This window comes from Camelus dromedarius, chromosome 16 (genome assembly GCF_036321535.1).
Source record: "Camelus dromedarius isolate mCamDro1 chromosome 16, mCamDro1.pat, whole genome shotgun sequence".
Lineage (NCBI taxonomy): Eukaryota > Metazoa > Chordata > Mammalia > Artiodactyla > Camelidae > Camelus > Camelus dromedarius.
In genome coordinates this window covers 20,698,924-20,719,156 of record NC_087451.1, presented here as the reverse complement: position 1 = coordinate 20,719,156, position 20,233 = coordinate 20,698,924, and the positions used below count along the sequence as shown (strand labels likewise).

Here is a 20,233-nt window from a genome sequence, read left to right as displayed (position 1 = left end):
CAGTATCTGTCTTTCTGCAACTGGCTTATTTCATGCAGCCTGATGTCCTCATGATGCATCCATGTTGTAGCAAGTGTCAGAATCTCGTTTCTTTCTAAGGCTGAATATTCCAGATAATTTTTTAGCTGTCAGGCTGGCCCGACAACCCACCACCCTGCCCCATCCTTGCTTCCCCGTCCACAAGAGCCCTGCCGCCTGTGCATGAATGCCTCCGTGGACTAGAAACACTCGCCCTTTAAAGGAAGATCAGGAGTGAAGCAGCTTTATGCAGCAGAATGAGTGCGGCCCTGGCTAGAAAAGAAGGACCGAACTCTCAGGACCTGCGTTCCAGCCCAGAGAACATGCATGGGCTGGGGTTAGCGGGCCATGAATAGATGGTATTGACCCAACCGTTTACTGTTTCTCCAAATATGTGCACATCCATTCCCTGACTCAGCCCTGGCATCCTTCACCTCTGAACCCTGTCCAAGATCCTCAGGAATGGGTCCTGACATGCATTAAGGGAAGGCAACAAGGAAAACCAACCCAGACTAAGGGAACATTGCCAGAGAGAAGGGAGAAACCGAAACCATCAGGCACAGGAATGGACCGGAACCGTGCTGGGTGTTTGCGTATGTACGTGTTTATTATACATAATTAAGAAGTGTTCATGGTCACCTTAACTTCCAAGGAAGAAATGCAGTTTCCCCGTCCCCACCCCCATGCACTGTTCCCTGCCCCGGCTCCTGGCCAACCCAATGATGCTCCCCACACAAATGAGGACATCCTTATGATCGGTCTTCTGCGTTTTGATGGGTTGAGTACTGGAACGGGACTTTAGCTGTGTATGTCTCTCTGTTTCTGATCCTACTGAGATTCCTTAAGTAGTTAAAATATTGAACATTTGGGATAAATTCTTAGCATTCTTAATTGGGCGGAGTCTGTTATTGATATGCAGTATCTTATTTTGTTCTCCCACAAGTCCTGCATGATCAGACTGTTCTGCCCATTTTACAGGTGAGGAGGCTAAGGCTCAGAGACGTGGAAGAACTTGATTAAAGAGAAACGCTCCCCAAACGACTCTTTCCAATAGCTCACGTCACACCTCCAAGTGGTTCATTCTGCAACAGGCTCTGTTCCGCTTAACAGATTTTCCATGCTTTTCTCCCCCAGCCAGAAAGGGATGGCCCGGTGGCTCCCTGCCATGCCAGGTCTGAGCTACCTGGAAGCTACCTTATACGAGGGTTACAGGAAGGGAGGGCGAGGATGTTTGTGCTGAAATCCCAGGTCCCGATCCCTAACGCTCAGCCCCAAACTGCAATGGAAACCTCTTATAGTGAGGCACGCGGGAGAGCTTTAAATGGCTTGGCAGGGACTCTGAAATCAGACCCGGCCAGCATGTGTCCCTGGGTATCAGAATAGACACTATATTTACCCCAAAAGCCCTTTAGTGCTCTGAGAGCTATAAATAGTCATTAGGGCCCAAGCAAGTGGCCTTAACACAAGGACTTCTTTCCAAAAAATGCAGAACCATTTTAATTAGACTTGCAATCAACATTTGGGAGGGCAGGCCCCCGGATTCCGTTTGTGCTCAGAGACACGGTGAGTAACGTCCTCTTCACTGACCATTTGGGGATTAGCACGCGGGCCGGAGCAGCCCTCCGGGAGCTCCCTGGAGAGGAGGCTCGGGGCTTGGTGCATGAGTGCGCCTCCCCCTCCCGCCCCGGGTCCCGATCCCGTCTCTTTGCAAAGCCAACACCTTTCTTTTTTCTTTTTTCTTTTTTTTTTTGTCATTTCCCCCCAGAACAAGATGGGAGTCACAGCTATGCTCGCGCTGCCCCTGCTGCTCTTGGGAATCAGCGGCCTCCTCTTCATCTACCAGGAGGTGTCCAGGTTGTGGTCCAAGTCAGCCGTGCAGAACAAGGTGGTGGTGATCACCGATGCCATCTCAGGACTGGGCAAGGGTAAGCCAGCTTCGCCCCCACTTGTACGACTCCCGCCCCGAAGGACAAGCAGTGACAGGGTGGCGTCCGGGTGAGCCGGCTGGGCAGAGGTGGGGGGCGGGGGAAGGCGATCAAGGTTGTGTTTTCTCCTACCATCTGTCATTAAGCAGCAAGTGTCTTCTCCCCCAGAGGCTGCAGCTTCCTATCCTGAGAATTGAGGGGGTTGGAATATATGGGGTTGCAAACTTACAGCCTGCAGGGCCAAAATCAGTCTGCAGTTATGGTCTGTTTTGCTGTCACGGGGTTTCCAGAAATTCTGAAATGCAAAGCCCTCCGCAGGGGCAGGGAACTGGTTACAAGGCCAGACTCAGGAGCTGGGTTCTGGTCTGGGCTCCACCGCTTACTAGCTGGGGGCCGCCCTGCTCAGCCTTGGATTTCTCCTCTGAAGGCAAGGATACAGTCCTCTCTGCCTCATAATGTTGTTGTGATGAATAAATTAATTAATAGGTGGAGAACACTCAGAACAGTGCCTGGAGCTACAGTGGGCAGCACTCAGGTGTTAGTAAGGGTGATAAGGATGAACAGATCTAGGCAGGACATGCAGACACCAGTGTACCACACTCCCCACTAATCCCTGTTGTCTCACACTCTTCGGATTCTCTCAACCATATCATCACCTCCTGGTCTTGAAGGCATTTACCATTGCAACTCCTGAATTAGATGGTGTCAGAGGGCCCTTCCTCTGGTGGCATCTGTGACATAAGAGATAGTAACTGTCCTTAGGTTTGTAAGCTTCTGACTCTCTCATTCCCAACAATGGTAGTGCAGCCCCGTGCGTCATATAGTTGGGGTCCAATTCTTGCTGTTGTTTTTGTTATTTTTAATCAAATGTAGAACCCCCCAGCCAAACATTCACTAGGTCACTCAGCTGGTGTCCACTGGGTTCACTACATCCTGAGTACCAAGATGAGCACCAGCCCTTCCACAGAGGCCTGCGGGCAGGCTGGGCACCCGCCACCGTGCCGCGCCATCATGAGAACATTTGCAACCTCCTGTCTGGGAATTCTCTCAGCGCCTCCTTGGCAGCCCACCTTCAGTGAGTGGTCAGCTTGGGCTCACCACATGAGATAGAAGACAAAGAGCCGGGCAGTTAAACTAGGTTCCCGGGTGGCCCCTACGTGGGCCCCAGAAGCAATTCACAAGAAGGATATCCTGCACCATTAGACTCAGTGCTCAAAAGGGATGGCGATGGGGGACCACAAATTCCATCTCTACAGGGACCGGCCAGGGCACACGCATTTGCCAATCAAACCAGACACAAGACAACTGACAGTAGTGGGTGCCCTGGGGAAACGGACCAGAGACACCCACCCAGAGACACTCGGAGTCAGTGTTCACGGCAACCTGTTCTTTAAGTAGAACACGCCCTTCCAGCAACAGGCCAGCTGCCAACGTGAGACCCCTTCATCACCTTAATTCCCTGCCACCTTGAATGCTCCTCCCTCTTGGATGGCCCCCGAGGAGCTGGCTTCTGGGCTCCGTGGCTGCTCACAGAAAGACACTACCTTTAGTGGCGTGTCTGGGGGTTTCTCGATTGGTACCCAGGATACGGACTCTCTTGGTGACTGAACCACAGATGCAAGAAAGGCACATGCATCCTGCTGCTGATGGGCGGGCGATCTCCACATGTCGATTCCATCCTGCTCAGAATCTTCAGAGGGCTGTTCAGAGCTTCTCTAACTTTCCTGACTTCCTGTTTTACTAGATGGGACTTAAGTTCTATCTATTGCTGAGAGATGTATATTTGGTTTTATAGTCTTATTTATTTTATGTAAGTCTCATTCTATTAGAGCTAAATATTGTGCAAATCAGGTATTTAGGAAATACATCTCAGAAGCAAAATGGCATTTTCAGAGAAATAAGGTCTAGTCTCTGTCATGTTACCACTGCTCTTTTTTTAAGTCTCTCATGGGCTCACCCTAGAAAGAAAGGCAAAGCAGAAAAAAATAAAGTCCGAGTATTTAAAAGTAACTTGAGAAGCTGGGCGGGTGTGACCTTAAATAAATGCTTGGCCAGAGCTCGCTGCTGACAGCAGCAATTCCGAGTTCCAAGTGCTCCATTTCCCAAGTTTAAGGCAAGAAAAAAGTGAGGGGCGCCAACTCATGATCTTGAAGACCACGGTGGGGTCTTCAATAATCCAACCAACCCCCGGGGCAGCCTCAGCTCTCCCCGCTCTGCTCTGGGAGGGTTGGGGGCCCATGAGATGTCTCAGGGCGACTCAGACCTCGGTCCAGGCTCCCAGCGACAGGGAACTCCCAGCATGTGTTCAGATGCTTCTGGGGGCTTGCTGGGCAGGGTCCTTTTCCTGTCCAGTTTAAGGAAGTCCTAGTAAACAGAACTTTCCTATGGAGGAAGGGCTGTTTTATGCCACTATGAGCTGCCCTTCGCGGGAGGCCACCACATTGAGGCTGGAAACAAAAAGAAATTCCAGAGGAAGCTGAAAGAAATGAACTCTAAAGGAACTCATGGCTCCAAGACCTGAATTCTTGGAATTCTTGCACTTGGAAGAGAGAGGGGCTCACCCTCAGGGGTGTCATCCACACGGCGCGCCCTGTCTGCCCTCCTTCTCCCCCACAGAGTGTGCTCGGGTGTTCCACACCGGCGGGGCAAGGCTGGTGCTGTGTGGGAAGAGCTGGGAGAGGCTGCAGAGCCTGCATGACGCCCTGAGCAGCGTGGCGGACCCCAGCAAGGTAAGGCCTTCCGGCAGCCGGCGTGGCTAACTTCCGGCGTCCTTAGCCTGCGTTGACTGTCAGCGAGCAGCTCCTTGGGTGAAATTTGGTGATTGCTTTGGGGGAATGTAAGGCAATGGCCTCATTCATCTTGACACAGGTACCTCAGCCAGTTTGGTGGTTGACTCATTTTGACCACCCACCCTTCCAAAAATGTGTTCTCCAGCCCTCGGGCCTCCCCACCCCCCATCCTATTTAAGTCAGACTCAAAGAGGATCCAGAAGATAGAATTTGTTACAGATAGGGGGCTCTGGGTATAAACACTTATGGCTGATTCTTTAAAAATAATACTTCAAATAATATTTCCTTCCAAGAAATCAGGGAAACGTCTCCTTCCATGAAGTTATATAGGAGGTGAGCACAAGGCTGGTTTTTTCAAAGGATTTCCAGAGCATTGTTTAAGAAATTTTTTTTTTTTTAATCTTTGCCCCTGTTGTTGAATTTGGTTTGGGAAATAGCCCCAACTAATTTAGAACTAAGCCTGGTACTTGAGGAGGTAAACAGGACAGCAGGGCATTCTCCAAGTTGTGTTTCTTGGGGTCTTATTGGGTATTATTTATTGGTTATTAGGTAGTAAAAACAAGGTTCTGAGGTCAACTGTGTGGGACATATTGAGTTAGGCCAAGCTTGTCTGACTGTTTCTTTACTGCAGGACTTTTCAGAGCCTTTGATATGTAAATATGTGTATATTTATCCAGGAAGAACATATAATAGTCTGCTTTCCAAATAAACTTGACCAGGGAGCCCTCTTTTGAAAGGCATATCTCAGGATTAGTGTTTGTCAAACACTGGGATTGCGTTTATCATCAATTTTCTCACCTATACCCCTTCTAAACCATGAGCATCTTGACAACAGAAAGTGTTAAAAGCCAAACACAATGCCCAGCACATAGATGGTGCTTCAAAGGTATTGTGTTGAGTGTATGATTTTGGTCAAAAACAAAATGTGGTTACAAAGTACTGGACAGATTCTGTTGTGGCTTGGAAGCCAGCTTGAAAGCATTTTCCAAAAAAGAGCTCAGAATTGTTGTAAGTAATGACATCACCTCTGGAATCAGTGCACAGCCTCCATTTGGATTTCTTGGTTCTGGCCCCCTGACCTGAAGTTCAGACTTCTCACTGCACATTTGCATGTCTGGAATGTTGTTGCTCTGGTCCGCAAGAATGCATTTTCTCCATCAATTTCCTGCCTCCCAGAATCATCTCTGCTTCTTCCTCATCCTTTCTTTGTAGTCATTCCATGAGCTCTGAATTTCAAAAGGGGTATCTCTTAGATTGAAGCCCCCAGGTCTGCGGGGATGTTCTCACACGCACCTTGATTCTCTCATTGGTCCAGCAGACATTCACCCCGAAGCTGGTCCTCTTGGACCTCTCGGACATCAGCTGTGTCCAGGATGTGGCCAAAGAAGTCCTAGATTGCTACGGCTGTGTGGACATCCTTATCAACAACGCCAGCGTCAAGGTGAAGGGGCCTGCCCACAAGATTTCTCTGGAGCTCGATAAAAAGATCATGGACGCCAATTACTTTGGGCCCATCACACTGACCAAAGGTCTCGTGAGTTTGACCTTCCCGTGGGTTCTTGGGCCACTGGCTGCTGGAGAGGGCTCTGTTATGTCACCCAGCAGGCGTCCAATTCTGGATGGAGTCTCCAGACCCCTCAGAAAAATCCCTGCTTATTTGGTGAATGCTTTCAGCATCTGACTGTAAATGTTGATAAAAGCAAAAGGACTGTGAAAGTCTCTTACTGGCAAACTCCACCCTCCCTCCCTGTGAGGCCCCCTCCCCAAGCCCCGCCCTTTACTCCTCTTTGCTTCCTCATATCCGTGGCTCCCCTCCAGTCCCATTCCACATCTCTGGATCATTGTCTTCATCCTCCACAAATCTTAATACATCGACCTTGTGGTTGATCTGCCCCTAACCAGGACAGTTGGTCAAAGGTAGAAATTCTGTCCTCAGTAATGAAGAAGAAGAGTTTATCCCCAACTACAAGAGACCCAGAGCCCTTTCAATTCCTTTGCAGAAACAGGGAAGGCAGGAGGGTATCTCCCTTTTAAGGGTCAGATGGTGGTTTCTGTATGGAGATTTCTAACCGCCAAGTTCAAGTGCAGGTCTGAAGCCTGGAGGGGTTGTGCCTAGAGATGACATGGAATTGAACTAAGAGTTTAAACCCTCCCCCCTCCCCCCACCACTAATAAAGTTCATCAAAGCAGAACCACAAAAGGGAGACGATAAGTAGGGAGAACGTCTACACTGCGGGAGTGGGCGCCCTGGCAAAGGCTGAGGAAGCCTGGTTGTAGAGCTGCCCCTTCTCTGCAGCCAGAATCTCCCTGCTAATGGGCTTTTGAGACCTGCGGCAGAGGAAGGGAAAGAAGTATCTGGAGCAGAGAGATGACTTCCCAGAGCTTCTAAAATGGTGCCCAGCCCAGTCCCTGAGGGCACAGACGGCAGGCCGGCCCAGGTGTGTCAGTCACGCTGCCTCCGAGCGCCCAGGGTGCCCTGGCATCGAAGTGAGGATGCAAAGCTGAGTCTTTGACTTTCTGCCACATCCCTATTCCACCTGGACCGTTTTTCACCTCACAGCTTTCCCTAAATCTCCTCATTTGTAAATGAATTCGGTTTAGGGGGAAATTTCACCATAAATTAAAAACCCCCTTCCCTCTCAATAAATAGAAGAAAATCTGAGATCAAAACAAAATAGTGAATTCTCCAAAGACAAAGTGCTGAGGTCTTTCTTCTCTTCTTAAAAAACTTTTTAAATTTATTTTTTACTGGAGGATAAGTGATTTCTAATGTTTCAGGGATACAGAAAAGTGACTTCATTTATACAGATATATATTCTTTCTCAGATTCTTTTCCATTATGTGTCATGACAAGATATTGCATATAGTTCCCTGTGCTATACAGTAGGTCCTTGTTGTTTCTGTATTTTATATATAGTAGTTCATACCTGTATTTCCTTTTTCAAAAAAGCTTAGCACATGCAGGAGAGGTGTTAAAGACCTACTGGAAGAGAGGTGAGGGTATAGCTCAGTGATAGAGGGAGTGCTTTGCATGCACCAGGTCCTGGGTTCAACCCCGAGTACCGCCATTAAAATAAATAAATAAATAAAATTAATTACTTCCTCCCACAAAAAATCCAAACAAATAAAAAACTGAAGACCTATTGGAATCACCCTGAGACTTCGTACTAGAAGCAATAGGAGAACTGAAGAGAGATTACCTTTCTCACTGTTGAAATCTGCGTCATTCCATTTCTGTGTCTCCTCGTGCACATGGATGGGTCATTTAAAATCACCCAGCAATTCACCAGTTGGGCCCAGCCCACTCTTAGGAGACACTGGATAAATGATGGCCGGGGTCCATTCCGTCTGCATCTCACTGTGATCTAATTACCAGGAGGGCAGCGGGGCCCCAGGTGATGGAGGGGGTCTGGGGAAGGGGTCTGCATGCTGCTGCCTGCCTCGCTCTCAGATCTGTAACTGGGCCTCATTGCCCCGTGCTTTCCAGCCCTGCTTCCCAACATGATCTCCCGGAGGACAGGCCAAATCGTGCTAGTGAATAACCTCCAAGGGAAGCTGGGAATCCCGTTCCGCACCGCCTGTAAGTTGCTAAGGCAAAAATGTCTCATCTTACGTTACGTGTCTTACAAGAGATGCTGTGTCTGGGACTAGGCGTATGGCCACATCGGGAAGGAGGTCCAGGGATGGAGGCATCCGCGGGCTTTGCTTTCTTCCCTTCAGCTCCTATTTTTGAGCACCTACAGCACTCAGGTGACTGCGGGAGATAAAAAAGAAGCCTTCCTCCTGCAACCCCAGAAGCTGCGTCCCACAGGCGGCCAGGACGTGCCCTGGCTGAACGGGACCCGTGCCAGATCAAGGTCACACTCCTGACGTGGGTGCGCAGTCCCAGCTCAGATACCGCCTTCTCAGCAAAGATGCCCTTGAGGGACAGGAAAGATTACAACTGGGAAAGAAAGGAGGGGTGCGTGTCATATCCGGAAACGGGAGACGGATGAAGGGTTCTGAGGAGGGAGGAGGTAGAGAAGGAAAGGGGCAGAGTCCCAGGAGAGGCGCCAGAGAGAATTCTAAAGTGACAGTCCTCGAAAAGGTCCGAGGGCGAGTGGGGCTTCTCAGTGCATGTTCATGGGATCCAGCTGGGAAAATTGTGGAGCCACTCCCACCACCCATGAGGTGGGATGTGGGAGGGTGGGGAGCAAGCCTCATACGTTTCTTTACGGCCCACAGTACCACGCACGACACAGGAGCTGGGGATGTGTCTGCTGGGCAGAAGGGAGGGACGAACAAGGATTGGGTGGGGCCCCTGACTTAGTCTGCTGGGGCCGCTGTAAAGAAATACCACACGCTGGATGGCTCAGACAACAGAAACGGATTTTCTCACAGTTCCGGAGGCTGGAAGTCCAAGATCAAGGTGCCAGCAGGTTTGATTTTTCCTGAGGCCCCTCTCCTTGGCTTGCAGACGGCCGTCTTCTCCCTGTGCCCCCACATGGTCTCTCCGCCGTGTGCAGCCCTGCCGTCCCCTCCTCTTCTTATAAGGACACCAGTCAGGCTGGATTAGGGCCCGCCCTAACGGCCTCCCGGGAGCATCCGATCAAGCCAGAGGGAGACTCCTGTGGGGAGGGGGAGAAAGAGAAGCCCAAAGGACTCCCCTGGGGTCCTAGCCACAGAGGGGCCACCAAACATTGTGTGACACAACGGGGCGGCCCATATGAGGACATGGTGACACTCAGGTTGGTAAAAGAATTTACCAGAGATAAAGTATGAGCACAGAAACGCGTTTATCAGGGGACACTGCCATAGGCAACTGCGGGCCACACAGGCGAGGGGGCTGGTTGTTGGGGTCTTTTATAAGGTCGGGTCACAAGGTGCCTGATCAGCTTGTGCACAAGTCTCTGATGGGCTGAGGTAAGGGAAGAGGTTTAGATCTGTGAAGGGCAGTGATAAGGTAGGCATTACCTGGGGCTGTCAGTCTGTTAGGGGAAACACGCCCAGTAAAGAATGTCAGATACCTGAGAGCCCAGGAAAGGGGGTTCAGAGAGCTTCTAGGTTGGTGAACACGCGGAGGTTTGGGGACAGCAGTACACTCCGCAGGGGCGTGGAAGATCTGATCCCTTCCCCCATAACTTGCCCTGTTCATCTCTTCCATCTGGCTGTTTCTGAGTTATATCCTTTTATAATAAACCTATAACCTAGTAAGTATAAGGTTTCTCTGAGTTCCGTGAGCTACTCTCGCAAATTAACCGAACCCAAGGAGAGGACCATTGGAATCTCTAGTATACAGCCAGTTGGTCAGAAGTACAGGTGACAATGTGGACTTGTGATCAGCCTGAACAGGGTTGGGGGACAGTCTTGTAGGACTGAGCCCTGAACTCCTGCTCGCCGATGCTCTTACTCTGGGCCCCTGCTATGAACGGGAGTGACTGTGAAAGTACTGCCTATTTATCAGAGGGTCTCCCAGGCGGCCGCTGTGTGAGGAGTTTCACACATCTCTTCTTGTTCTAAACTCACAGCAGTAATATCTCCGCTCTATTTATGCCTCACCAGGTCCTCAGGTTACAGGTGAGGCACCCAGCACCCGCATCCTTAACCCCACTGACCTCAGGACCTTGGAGAAATCACTCTCCCTTGGGGAATCAGCCTTCCCGGGAAGGGATGAGAACTCACGCTAGTGCCAGGTGTTTCAGATACGTTTTCTCACTTGGCAAGCGTGATATTATGCCCATTTTAAAGATAAGAAAACTGAGCCTCGGAGGTAATAATTAGCCACTGACCCAAAGTCACGCTGTGGACAAGTGGTTAAATTGGACTCAGCCCCAGCTCTGCGTCTGCCCGGCTCTGTCCTCCCCTATGGCGTGAGGAGCAGGGCTGTAATTTTTGAGGCCTCTTTCAGCAGAGTCTGTAGGAACGTGTGTCTCCAGCGTCCCCCTGGGAAGCGTGGCCGGGATTTGCATTCACCTCCCGGCTGGTTTCTCTTCCAGATGCCGCCTCAAAGCACGCAGCACTAGGCTTCTTCGACTGCCTCCGGGCGGAGGTGGAGGAATACGACGTGGTCGTCAGCACCGTGAGCCCCGCTTTCATCCGGTCCCACCATGTTCTGCCCGGCCAAGGAAACTGGGAGGCCTCCGTCTGGAAATGTGAGCTTTCAGAGGGAAGCCGGAGGGACAGGGGCTGGGAGGGCTCCCCGGGGTGGGGGTGGAGGATGTTCCCGAAGCATGAGACTGGGGGCCGTGGGACCCCTGCACCCAGCCAACGGCAGGGAGAGACCCCCCAACTTCAGCCGTGAGGCACCAGGTAGATGGAATCTTCACTCGCAACCAGCAGACTCTGCGCTCCATCACTCACAGGCTCTCTGCCTTTGGCCACATGACTGCAGGTCTCTGGGCTCAGTCTCCCACGTGGAAGAGCCAGGATTTGGTCTTTAAGAACCCCCGGCCCCTGTGCCCTAGGAAGCAGCACGGAGCCCAAGCTGACGGCCTGCATCTGCAGCTCATCTCTGTCACATACTCCCCATCTGACCACAGGCAATTCCCTGCACCTGTGCCCCAGTTTCCCCTTTGGAAAATGAGGGCTGATGGTAATACCTACCATGTGTAGCCATTGGGAGGACCAAAAGTTCCAGCTCAGAAAGGGTTTGGAGCTGCAACCAGCACATCGCGAGTGCTCTGTAAATTGTTCCTATTCTAGAATGCTCTGAACCGTAACTGTAATTGTTAACGGTACAGTTGTTACAATTGAACAACTGTAAATTGTTCCTATTCTAGAATGCTCTGAGCAGCTCCACTCCGCCTGAGGCTCTGTCTTCATTAGGGAATCAGGATGAACCAAGATGTGGGCAAGTGGTTTCCGGGGGCTCCAGACAAGCCCAAATCTGCAACAGTTATAAACCACAGCCCCCTCAGACATCTGGCCCCTTCTTCTAAGCTCTTTCTCATCCCTTCCATGGCTCACAACCACCCTGCGAAGTTAATAGGGCAGGAAACTGAGCCCAGTTTACAGATGAGGAGGCTGAGGCACAGGGGTCAAGTGCCTCCCCAGGGCTCGGGGAGCCTGGGACTCCAGCACCGCACGCTCCTCACCCCGGGCTCAGGGCTCTGACCCCTCCGTCTCCTGCAGAGGCTAGAAGCTCCGCCCCCTCCTCGGGCTTTTCAGTCTTTTTCAGGAAGCTGACCTACGGGGTGCACCCGGTGGATGTGGCGGAGGAGGTGATGCGCACGGTGAGACGGAAGAAGCAAGAGGTCTTCATGGCCAACCCCATCCCCAAGGCTGCTGTGTACATCCGCACCTTCTTCCCGGAGTTCTTTTTTGCCGTGGTGGCCTGTGGGGTGAAGGAGAAACTCAGCGTCCCAGAGGAGGGTTAACTGCTGGGGGACAAACCGGTCACCTTGAGGGGAATAAAGGCTTTCCTGGCCGGTGCTGGCTCCTCTGTCCTCTCGGCGCTGCCTACCTCCACTCCCCCACATGAGACATCTCCCAGCATGAGACATCTTCCAACCTTCGCTCCATCCAAGTGGGGTTGCTCGGAGGCCAGCCCGGTCCCATGGGGCCGCTGGGTGTCTGGGCCATGACATTCCTAGGACAGACTTCCAGAAGCTTCTCTAAAGGGTGACAACCGAGCAGAAAAACAGGAACCATAACGGGTCCAACACACACACACACACACACACACACACACACACACACACACACACACACACACACACACACTGTGGCCACCAGCCTGCCCAGGGACTCAGTCAGAAAACCCCTTCCATTTTACACAAGGGGACCTGCCCGGTCAGCCCCAGCCACAGAAGCTGGATTTGGTGACCCATTCGGGCAGGGCTGCCAAATGGAACTTCCTGCGGTGATGGAAATATTCTATCGCCTGCAGGGTCCAGGATGTTAGCCAGTAGCCACCAGTGGCCGTTGAGCCCTTGGAATGTGGCCTGTGGAACTGAGAAACTGAATTTTTCATTTTATTTTATTTGAATTAATTTGAATTGAAAGAGCTGCGTGGGGCTAACAGCTCCCAGGGTGGCCACACGGCGGAGCTGTAACGCCCCGGCCCGGCAGCTCATCAGAATCAGCCCTTTCCCCCGGATTTAATTGGTCCAAAGAGGAGCCCAGGCACAGCTGTTTAAAACTTCTTCCAGTTGCTTCCAAGGTGCAACAAATCCTGAGAACTCCTGCCCTGGGGCTTCCAGCTCATTCCAGCCTTTTCTCCCTTTCTCAAAGCAAAACTCTTAAAACCGCCATCCTTGTTACTGGATGGGTGTTTCTCCTGGTTTGGTTTTTCTTTAATGATTCTTGGGATCTTGAAAAGTGGAGGGTACATTTTTTGCACTGATATTGTAACTACTGATGCAAACTTTTCTAATATTTATAGATGAAAGAGGGCTCAAATTTCCCCTGGAACCCACGCCATTTACCAAATTAACACATAGGTGGTACACATATGCACATATATATGCCTGGATTTAAAAAGCAAAGTGTCCAGGATCACGTGATCACCAGGGACTCCAGGTCACCCCAGGATAAAGCTGATGGTCAGGATGTGTAGCCAGAATTTAAGGGGGTCAGCTAAGGCAGAGCAGGTCTGGAGTCAGCAAGAAAACCTTCTATGTTATTGCTTTTGTTGGGGAGGTGGGTACTAGAGTGGTGCTTAGGATGAGGGACGAATGGATGGTGGGTAGGGGCTGAGGCATGAACAAATGCATCAGGAAAGTGACTGAAATGTGATTGGTGGTCAGAGACAGAGGTGGCAGCTTCGGGACAAGAAAGGCTGGAGCCAGGGCCGCAGGCAGCCGGTCCTGGGGTCACCCCGGTGCTGGGCTCCGGGCCAAGCTTGGCCACAACCCAGACCCGGATCCTGGGGGTCTCTTTAGGGCTGTGCCTCCTCTCAGGTTGGTGTGTCACAGTGGGGCGGGGCCGAGGGGACCATGTTTTGGAGGTGGGGGAGGGGCCATGCTTCTCCAGAGCAGCTTCTCAGAGTGACCTGGGAAGCAGGCTTCTGGGCTGGTCCTCGGTTTGGCTCAGATAGAACTCTTTCCTATTATGATTGATTGTTTATTGATTATTTATGTTGACATTACTTACAGAAGCTAGGAAGAGGCGAGGAAGGGTCGTCCCCTACAGGTTTCAGAGAGAGCAAGGCCCTGCTCTGCCCTGGATTTTGGACTTGTAGCCTCCAGAATCATGAAACAATACATTTCTGTTGTTTTAAGTCACCCCGTTTGTGGCAGTTGCCACCAGCATCTTTAGGAAACACACCCCGATTTGAATATATATGTTTCGGGCCTGCATCTTGACCAGTGCAGCCAATAGCCTGAAGTTTGTCAGACAAGAACCAGAAAAAGCTGGGGGCTGTTCTCTCAAGGAGACACAAGCATCCTTTTCCGTGTGCTTACCGAGCCCAAAGAAGCAGTCTGGTTAAGGCTAATGTCATGAGAGAATGAAACAGCTCCTCATCCAAAGGCCCAGGCAAATCCACCGACCCAGTCTTCCCCACCCTCACCCCATTCACGGGATCAGGCACCCTCCTCCAGGAGTGAGAAGGGAACCTGTTACTTGTTTTTGCACCCTCATGCTGCAGCACCAGCACCAATAAAGCGTTGCCTGAATTCCTCGTCTGGCCTCTTATCGATTTCTATTGATTAAAGGGTCCAAGGACCCTGGTCAGTAACAAAGTGATGGTCCACAAAGACAGGCTCAGACTCTGGTCCTTGAAAATATGTGCCCTCCAGAGGGAGACCTGGGGAGATTTCTATTTACTTAGAGAACTGCAAGTCATTTTAATGAAAAGTCCTTTAAATTTTCAGACACAACTCAAATCAACATGGCTCATTGCTGGTATCAACAGCAATGAGCCATGTTTACACAGCAGAAACACTACAAGATCATTTGTCTAACTTGAGTAACTCAGACAGCCATTTACACATTTCACTGATGAGCTTTTATTAAAATTGTACATAGAGCTTAGTTAATTTTTTTTTAAAAAAGAACTTCCTTTTTTCCTAGTATCAAAATAGTTCTCTTTTTTAAATACCTTGAAAAACTTTAATACAATTATTTGTTATATATTAAATACTCTCCTAAAATCTGAATCATTTCTCTCCCATCTCTTTTCTCCTAGAATCCTGCCTTTCCATCACTACCACTTTTTCTTTGGCATCTTTAATGCTTTATCCCAGAGAAACATTAAAAGGAAAAGATTTTCCTGTTAAGTCCACTATTTCAAAAAAAAAAAAATTTTAAATAGGAGAAGACAATTATATTTGATTTGATTTTGAAAATTCTCATTAACTAGGCTTCCCTACAGAGTTATGTTTGCCCACATCCAATCACTCTTTAGTACAAGTATTCAGACGCTGGAATTTAAATAAAGCAGCATTTCTTGTCCTGAAATGATTATGCTTACCCAACATCGCCCTCTAGTGGTCTGGAAGTATAAAAGCAGCCAACAACATAGAGTATTTTGGGGTATTAGGTGTTGGAAATCTAGATGCAGAGACGAAAAACTGTTTTATTTTCAAGACAACCAGCTTCCCCAAATCCCACTCTCAACACGAGCCATCTACAGGTGCTCAGTGCAGAGTCTCGAGAAAGCCAGCGTCACCCATCACTAGAATACACACCATCAGAGGCTGGACTCCGGTAACATTTTCTTCCGACCTAAGGAAAGAGTGTGGTATTTCACCTTCGGTAAGGTTCCGAAAGAAGTCTGCTCCCCGGGAACACTCATCTGTGACGTGCCGAGAGTACTGGCCCTCGGGGGCCTGCCAGCCTTGCGAGGGAGGCGCAGAGAGCTGGGCGCTGACCGGACGTCTCTCTCTGGGTGGCCATCCGGACCCCTGGTCAGGCTCTCTCGAATCCCGAGGGATGGGGACGAGCCTCGAGCCTGCTCGTCCACAGCCGGGCTCAGCCTGCCACTCACCAGGGAGCCTGGGGCTGCCTGGGGGGCCGCTTGGGGGGTTACCTCGGCCCTGTCACCCTTCCTGTTCTCCTTCCTCCAAAACACAGCCCTCAGAAGGGTGAGGGTCCCCTGTGGGAATCGGTCTGTCTCCGAGTCCCTGCCGTCCGCATTAGCCCTCATCTTGCCTAAGGTATTTCGGTGACTGTCTGCACTGTTTCTGGAAAACATGGCAACATTAGGAGCCTCCTTGGGGGAGGGCACTCTGCCCCTGCTCCCCACCGGGCCACTGCCCTTACAGCTTGTGGGCTTCTGGCCCTCCGGCCAGGCTCGTTTCTCATTCTCCATTGAGGACATCACCGTAAGGGGCAGGTCAAACTGTCTGGGCAGCCTAATATCTTGACTAGAGTTTTCCTTGAGCTTCCTTGCTGTGTTGGGGCCATCTGAGTCGCCAGGGTGGCCCGAGGGGCAGGGCGCCCCGGCCAGCACTGGCTCGCTGGCTCGCCCACTATCTTCACTTTCACCCTTAGCAGAAAGGGTGGCGTTTAACCCCGGTGCTGCGGACTTCTTATCCCCGCCGGCAGCACCGGTCAGCAGCGGCACGATGGACTGGCTCGTGGAGCGAGGTCTCCGTCTGGACTCCAAGTACTCCACCAACCCGACAGATGCCCCCGGTGGTGGCTTCTCCCTGGGGCCAAAAGACCACCGGAGGGGCACAGTCTTGAAGGCCCCCTGCTTGGTTCGGGAAGGGGCGGGCCCCTTCATGCTGATGCTGCGGCCTTGGACGCCTCCTGCCAAAGGCCTGACCTCCAAACCTCCTGAAAGAGACACCAAGAGCATTAGCGCCCGAGCACCCCTCCAGCTGCGCTAAGAGTAATCCCAATGCCCATCTAACAGGCACTGGTTGAGCACCTCTGACGTACCAGGCACCATCCTGGGCCCTGGGGGCACAGAAGTGGGCAAGACACTATGGCCCCTGCCCTCGGGGCATCAGAATTTACACCCGCTGTTCCATGGAACCCATTTACACATTTGACGCCAGCGTCAGTGAAGGCAGCCACACGCTAAGGCAGAGCGGACTCCCGATAGAGCTCAGCCTCTGAACCATCTGGCCGAAGATTTATCATCATCCTCATTCATCTTTAAATACTGCCATGAAACAGAATGCTCAGCAAAACTCCCTGCTTTTCTAGGTCAAATGCGGTCCTTGTGTCTTTCAAATGCAAGAATCTCAGCTATCCTACTTTGGGCTTAAAAAGAAAAAGTAAAAGAAGATGATTGTTTAATTTTATCAGAACTGCCAGATAGACCTCCATTGTGTTTTGCAACATTAGTATATAGTTAAAAAGATGGTTTTGATATATATTGTTAAGCAAGAAATAGTCTAGAAAAACAGAGTAATCCAGCCTGCAAAAAGATACACACATATATGTGTAGGTGTATGTGTGTGTATGATACGTATGTGTGAAAATATACAAAGACGTCTGGAAAAATAAATACTAAAATGACAAGGGAACTGTGTAGAGGGAACTGTGGGGGTGCTGCGTATTGATTTTTTTCTTAATTCTTTCCTAAATCTCAACATTTTTAAAGGGGACATACATATACTCAAGGTTGTACATATTTTCTTAAGAAACAGTCAATCAGTTACAAAAAAAAATTCCATTCATAACAGCATCAAAAGGAATAAAATACTTAGGAATGAACTTAACCAAGGAGGTGACTTTTACACTGAAAACTAGAAAACACTGCCAAAAGAAATGAAAGACAATATAAATAAGTGGAAACACATCTCACGTTCATGGACTGGAAGATTTAATATGGTTAAAATGTCAGTATTACCCAAAGCAATCTACGGAGTCAATGCAACCCCTATCAAAATCCCAGTGAAGTTTTGAGCAGAAATAGGAAAACCCACCCCAAAGTTCCCATGGAATCTCAAGGAGCGCCAAACCGCCAGTCACAAAAAAACACATACTGTGTGAGTCCACTCTATGAGCTACTCTGGGTAGTCAAAAATCAGAGAGACGGAAAGGATAAAGGTGGTTGCCAGGGGCTGGGGTGACGGGTAGGGGTGGGAAAAGGTATAGAGTTTCAGACTTACAAGATGAAAAGAGTTCTAGGGACGGATGCTGCTGGCAGCTGCACAAAAACGCGAATGTACTTAATACCCCTGAACTGTACACTTACAAATGGTTAAGGGAAGTATATTCAATATCTTATAATAACCTATAATGATAAAGAATATGTATAAATATGTGTAACTGAACACTGTGCTGTACACCAGAAACTAACACACTGTAAATCAACTATACTTCAACTAAAAAAATAAATGGTTAAGATGATAAATTCCACTATGTGTCTTTGAACACAATAACAAAAGTAAAAAAAAAGTCTGTTAAGGCACCTTGATTTACAAGACGCCTGTCATCCCTGAGAAAGAAATCTTCAGCTGAAACACACAGCCCACGTGGCACAGGGCCAGTCACACGATTCAGAGAAAGACCCGAGGTCAGGTGCACCAGCCTCTCCTCCACAGCTGTGCCCTCTCACCACGGAGCCCGGTCAGCCCCCCGTGATTAGCACAGACAACCCGGAGGAGCTGTACGGGGAGCGACTAAGGGTCCACAGAGGCACAGGCAGGGGCTCAGGGAGCTCAGAGGAACAGGGCAAGCCTGCAGATGTCACCAAGGGTGGAGGTGCCTGGACTGAGAGGCTGCAGACGCCCATCAGCCCCGCGAGGGAAGGACAGCATCTCAGAGGTTCCGCAGACCTTGCCTTTCGGATTTTTCACAGATCATCTTTAGGTTTTTTTGTTTGTTTTTTGTTTTCTTTAAAGCACTTCTTTAGATTAGCCAGCAGTACACACAATCTCACCCAAAATACTTTGTAATTCCAGTCCCGATTGACGTCGGCCCTCCACCACTAAATTCTCACACCTTGGAGGGGAAAAACAAAAACTCAAAACAAACAAACAAAAAAAACCAAACCAACCCTGTCCCGAGGACTGAGACGTGTGAGAAGCCACAGCCCCGGGAAGGGCAGAAAGGGAAGCTTTGTAGGAGGAGGACAAAGCGGCGACTTTCAGCCTTTCAAAACGGGACAATCGGCCTGCAGCCCTGGCAGGTGGCGGATGGCTTGGCAGCGGCCCTGGCACACTGTCCATCCTTCCCCCGAGGGTGGAAGGGCCCGGGCTGCCCGCAGCACCGCAGTGGCAGCTCATTGCACGTCCCTGGACCACAGGTGCCCACGCAGCGCCCGGCTCCTCCTACTCAAAACGCAGTGAGAAAGCACGTCGGCCACCCCCATTATTTTCTTTTATTCTCTTCATTGGATCAGAGAGGGAGCCAAAGCTTTAGACACGCGGAGAAATACGCGGAGAGATGCGCGGGAGCGCGCCCACGCGGATGCAGCGCTTCCTGCTCAGCAAGCATCTCCCTTCCGGGGGCCAGGCCGGGCGGGGGAGGGGCGGCCCCGCTGCTCCTCCCCTAGGGAGCTGGGCCTCCCGAGATGCTGGGAGCCAGAGGAAGCGGTGGTGTTCAGAGACCCCTTGGCGATGCTTCCTTCCCGCTGGAGAATCTGTGGTCCTGCTCACGCCCAGTCTGGCTTGAGAACCAGGTAGGGTCTAGACTCTGACGCCACACTGAGGACACCCACGGTTAAGTACTTCCAGAAATCTGTACAAGCCCCAGAGCATACAGAACAGCTTCCCAGGGCCCCAGGAGCCCTCCTCACCCAGATGGTGCCTGTGCGGCCCAGTGGGCACAGCCCGCACCACATAGCGACCCGGGAGCTGGCGGATGCTTCACTTGAGAAATGCCACGTCCGTTCCTCTGTGACTTTTTCTTCTGGGCTAGTGAAACAGGGCATCTGCCCAACCGGACGGTGTGTGCTGTGAGCAGGGGGCGGGGCCTCCTCTGGCCACCCTTATCCCACCTGCAACAGGACGGGGTGGAGGGAAGCCCCCATGGGAAGAAACTGAAAAATAACATACATACGGGGGTCTGGCAGTCAAAGAATAAGAAAAAACAGAACTGCTGGAAACGGAGCCATCAGAGAAAATAGACAAAAATCAAAGCTCTCAAGGAGATTTAAGTGCAGAACAACAGGGGACTGGAAAATGTGCTTTCAAGGTTTTAAAATTCAGTACCTGAATTGAAAGCATGCAGGGTCATGGCGAAGACTCAAACTGAAATTTTCAGTGGCCTGAAATTATCTTGAAATCTGTGAAATTCAGTAAATCCCACAGATTTCATAATTGTGAAAGCAACAAAGTGAGAAAGAGACAGAAATCACCGGGAAAAGCTAGGAGACTGGGAGGACAAAACTATGAGAACTAACAGGCAAATAACAGGAATTTGAAAAATAGGAGAGACAAGAATTAAACAGAAGAGCGTTTCCCTAAAGAAAAGCCTACATCTTCAGAAGAAGAGGACTCCCCAAGTTCCAGGCAGGGCTGGTGAACAAACACAGACCCAGGCATATGCGAGTAGAATTTCTAAACTCTAAGGTCACGGCAGAATCGTAAAAGTTTCCAGCCAGAAAGAACAAGTGACTCTCACATGAAAAAGAAGAACGTCTCACCTGCGACCCTGGGGCCTGGAAGACCGTGGGAA

At 50.4% G+C, this 20,233-nt stretch overlaps 2 protein-coding genes across 4 annotated transcripts in view; one reads left to right on the top strand and one right to left on the bottom strand.

The window, feature by feature from the left end:
• Positions 1–1,436: 1,436 nt before the first annotated feature.
• DHRS7C (dehydrogenase/reductase 7C) lies at positions 1,437–12,152 on the top strand. Of its 2 annotated transcripts, none has more exons than XM_010991771.3 (7): positions 1,437–1,581; positions 1,784–1,943; positions 4,560–4,672; positions 6,048–6,261; positions 8,220–8,312; positions 10,708–10,863; positions 11,879–12,152. In XM_010991771.3, the coding sequence occupies exons 2-7, from the start codon at positions 1,790–1,792 to the stop codon at positions 12,085–12,087; spliced, it is 939 nt and encodes a 312-aa protein (XP_010990073.1). In that variant the 5' UTR covers positions 1,437–1,581; positions 1,784–1,789; the 3' UTR covers positions 12,088–12,152. The 2 variants fall into 2 exon arrangements, with proteins under 2 accessions (XP_010990073.1, XP_010990074.1); XM_010991772.3 differs by having other exon boundaries at positions 1,438–1,581; positions 6,051–6,261.
• A 2,485-nt stretch (positions 12,153–14,637) lies between these two features.
• Positions 14,638–20,233, bottom strand: part of USP43 (ubiquitin specific peptidase 43) — a 48,125-nt gene continuing 42,529 nt past the window's right edge. For both annotated transcript variants that reach the window (XM_064495266.1, XM_064495267.1), the window contains exon 15: positions 14,638–16,435. In XM_064495266.1, the coding sequence (XP_064351336.1) occupies positions 15,345–16,435 (1,091 nt within the window). In that variant the 3' untranslated portion in view covers positions 14,638–15,344. The remainder of the gene's footprint in view (positions 16,436–20,233) is intronic.

Bases quoted from the DNA above. Each gene is read 5' to 3' on its own strand.
- DHRS7C (XM_010991771.3), top strand. From the start codon at position 1,790: ATGGGAGTCACAGCTATGCTCGCGCTGCCCCTGCTGCTCTTGGGAATC. The intron at 6,262-8,219 runs GTCTCGTGAGTT...CGTGCTTTCCAG, and splicing joins GCCCATCACACTGACCAAAG to CCCTGCTTCCCAACATGATC. The intron at 10,864-11,878 runs GTGAGCTTTCAG...CGGGCTTTTCAG, and splicing joins GGAGGCCTCCGTCTGGAAAT to TCTTTTTCAGGAAGCTGACC.